Source organism: Brassica oleracea, chromosome C5, assembly GCF_000695525.1.
Source record: "Brassica oleracea var. oleracea cultivar TO1000 chromosome C5, BOL, whole genome shotgun sequence".
NCBI lineage: Eukaryota > Viridiplantae > Streptophyta > Magnoliopsida > Brassicales > Brassicaceae > Brassica > Brassica oleracea.
The window spans coordinates 39,163,840-39,167,770 of NC_027752.1; the positions used below are offsets into that span (position 1 = coordinate 39,163,840).

At 35.1% G+C, this 3,931-nt stretch overlaps 1 protein-coding gene across 1 annotated transcript in view; it reads left to right on the forward strand.

Annotated features, from left to right (window-relative positions):
- The window catches only part of LOC106293173 (probable 2-oxoglutarate-dependent dioxygenase AOP1), a 7,183-nt gene extending 4,540 nt beyond the window's left edge, over nt 1-2,643 (forward strand). The window contains exons 2-3 of the mRNA XM_013728841.1: nt 1,817-2,150; nt 2,233-2,643. Of these exons, the coding sequence (XP_013584295.1) occupies nt 1,817-2,150; nt 2,233-2,481 (583 nt within the window). The 3' untranslated portion in view covers nt 2,482-2,643. The remainder of the gene's footprint in view (nt 1-1,816; nt 2,151-2,232) is intronic.
- The last annotated feature ends 1,288 nt before the right edge of the window (nt 2,644-3,931 follow it).

The window sequence follows — 3,931 nt, forward strand, 5'->3', positions numbered from 1 at the left end:
CTCAATATTTAGGTATAATTTTCATGCGGCCTTACTCTTAAAAACATTAAATTCGGATTTCAATCTTGTGAGAACAATAAGACTATCAATCTTAAATGAATCAGTTTCAAGTCTGATTTTAGCAATACTAGAATATAGATTTGAAGCATGAATTTCAATGAATCAGTTTCAAGTCTGATTTTAGCAATACTAGAATATAGATTTGAAGCATGAATTTCAATGAATCAGTTTCAAGTCTGATTTTAGCAATACTAGAATATAGATTTGAAGCATGAATTTCAATGAATCAGTTTCAAGGCTGATTGGTATTTAGCATAAACCATGTGTAAATAATTTATCTAGTATCTGAATTTATTAAACCTCAAAAACATATAATCAGATCAATCAATTTAATCGAACTTAGCATACAATCTTAAATCTCAAGACATTAGATTTTGTCATAAATCTATCAACCTAGCATACAGATTCTCAATTCTCAAAAACATCCAAATCAGATCAATATAACCTATCATACGGATTATTTAGGGTTTCTATTTAAAACAGATCAGATTACAAAACTATCAATCCTAGCAGATGATATTAAACCTCAAGAATCATGCAATCAGATCACTCGGATTTTAAACAAGTAAACCTCAATCAATATATCAGCCTATCGGATCCAATTAATGTTTTAACACGCTGGTCGGTTTAAACAATTTTAAATCAGATGAACAATTAACCAAGTAGGATGAGAAAATAAATCTATCAATCCTAACTGTGATTAAAGCATTAATAAAAACAAGCAGGTCGGATTTAATCAAGACTTAAACAGATCAGAATTATTAAACTAGCATGATGAGAATAATAAATCTATCAATTTAACGGTCAAACAATTCTAGCAACATAACATCATATTCAATTAGATTTAAAACCTCAATGATCAAAACCGAAAACAGTTTTAATTTCAAAATACTCGATTAGGATTTTAATATGTGATTTGATAATTATAGTATAATTAATTCTGATACTTATATTATTTAGGATTAATAGATATAGGGTTAGGGTTTATCGGATTTTAACTTGTAAAAATTGTTGAATCGGACCACCAAAGGAGTTGAGCCGCGAGCTGGACACGAACGGGACGCGAGCTGGAATGGATCGAGTCGCTTCTATCGGGTCGCGGACGTCCTTTGTTGCTTGATCGGGAACGCCTTGATCGTCGGACGCGAACTGTCTGATGCTGTCGCGAACGAGGAAGAGGTCGTGTGCTGGATATGCTCTCGGGTCGCGAACGTCTGAGCTAGGATCAGGAACGCTTTGGCTGAAGCTGATCAGGAACGCCTTGGGCTGAAGCTGATCGGGGACGCGAGCTGGAATAGATGCGGGAACAAGAGACGCGATCGGGGTTTAGGGTTCGTCAGATCGCCGGCTAGGGTTAGGGTTTTAGGATTTTTCGATTTGAGTATTAGCTTAGGGATTTAGAGTTTTGTGCTGATAACGTGTTATAAAAGTAATGGAAAGTCTATCTTTATTCATAACATAGAGGTTCCTTATATATGAGATTACACCGTCGTAGATAAATGGAAAGATTATAAATCATAATCTCTTGGTTATGAGCGATCTACGATCTGGTTAACATAACATATGTTATGAAAGCATTTATTATATTTTTAAAAACCTTACGAGACTATATATGTCATAGCAAGATGTAATATTTGATTTAATATGTAAAAATATATGTGTATATATGATTTGCTTTAATAATTTATAACTCGTCAAAATAGTTGTATCGTATCAAATATAAAAAAAAAATACTAAGATTTACGGTATATTTCAGCAATACTGTTCAGTCGTTTGCGGAGAAGTTAATAGAGCTAAACGTGAAGGTGAGGACAATGCTCATGGAAAGTTTCGGGCTTGAGAAATACGTAGAGGAACATCTTACCTCAGCGAAGAACCGCTTTCATTTATTCAAATACAAAGGACTTGACGATAATACAGAAGAGGATGTAGGTATTGACACTCACATCGATAGACATTTCCTCACAATACTTTGCCAGAATGACGTAGTAGATGGCTTGGAGATCAGAGCCAAAGACGGTGAAGAGTGGTTCAAAGCTAAGCCATCTCAAGACTCTTCTTACCTTGTTATGGTTGGAGCTTCTCTTCATGTAAAATCAAGTTTCCTTGAGTCTCAAGTTACACAATTTGATTATTTGATTGACATATATATAATACGTATGGGTTTTCCAGGTACTGTTGAACGGTAGGGTACATCCTCCGCTTCACCATGTGGTTATAACCGGGAAAAAAGATCGATATGTGGCTGGACTGTTCTTGCGTCCTAAAGAAGGACTTATTATTAAAGCGCCTGAGGAGATTGTTGATGAAGAACATCCTCGTCTTTATAAGCCTTTTAATTTTGAGGATTACTTTAAGTTTACCTACATAGACACCAAGAAGAGAGATCTGCCTGCTCTCAAGGCTTATTGTGCCCTTTGAAAATTCGTGATGCCTTTGCAAATAAATAAAACTTTGCCTCATTTGATCATTGTGCACTTGTTGGTTTGCTCTTGAGTTGGTCTGTTGTTACCTTTAGGTTGCCATGTTGACTCTTGAGCTTGTAATAAAACCTAACTTTCAGAAGCTCCATTAGTATTATTATTTCCATCGATTACATGAGAGGAAGAAATTTAAACATGATCTCGTGTACCAAAGATTAAATGGCACGAATTCATAAGCTTTTAATCAATCAGACAACAAAACAAGAACCTTAAAAGGAGATAAAACTGAGGATGTGTGTTGTTTACTTGAGCAAGAGAAGCAATGATCAAAACCCCAAGCGAGAGGAGAAGCTGAGTCAGCGTGGAAGTAAAGAACATTCTCATAGGGATCAATCAGAATAACAGCCAGATCAATTCCTACATTGCTACAAAACTGATGTGATCAGGTTTTAACCATTAAATTCAGACTGTAAGTGCAAAGCAGTGAGCAGTAATATTTATGGATCGAATTCGCAGGGACCAAGGTTACACAACGACTCTTCAAGAGTAGAGTCAAGCTAAAAGAGTTTGTTTGTAGTCCAGTTGCAATAATGTAAAAATAGAAAGCAAAGAACGATTTAAGCTTATAAATAAAATACGTCAGGTCTCGGGAATCTCAGAAAACATAGATTAGATGATACGATTATTTAACATGGAATGATGTATTAAGAACCGTTTCGGGACTCAAATCACTTAATTAGACTAGCATACTTCCACAGTACTAAACCCTATATATTAGAATCTTAAAAATTAACTTCCATTGAATTTCAAATTCTAAACATGCAATAAGAACAAGTTCGTTATATTCACGAAACTCTCTAACATCAGCTTCCATAGGCTAAGAATATTTGCTCCTTTAAGTTCATTCATGCATTTAATCGAACACTTTCGGTGCATAAAACAACCTATGAATCAGGATCAAGGTGTATAGTCAAGTTCAACCTTTAAGATCAACCTAGATGAAGAAACTAGTAGATTATTCCCTATTCTAACAAATCATAATCATCAATCCATGAATTCCCTTAAACCCCTAAACCTAACTAATGAACTACTCAGATATATAAATCATAGCACAACGAATCACTGGGAAAATCATGGCAATCTATATTATAATAGATCAGTTTTTGCTCACTCCTCAGCGCGCCACGTCATCGTTTTGTGGGTCCCACTTTTAAAAAGTGTAAAAAAATGTCAAGCTCATGTTTCGAACCCGGGTTATTGAGATATAAACACCAACATTTATACCACTAAGCTAACTGATACCTTTGTACATTGATGGCCGAACCTAATATATATTTATGAAGGTCGGAAGCCCTTGCTTCTTCGGCTTCCTCTGAGGGTCGGACCTACAAATGTGTTATGGTTTCATTTTTAAATGAGATTCATCACGTTATATGAAAAAAGCTTAA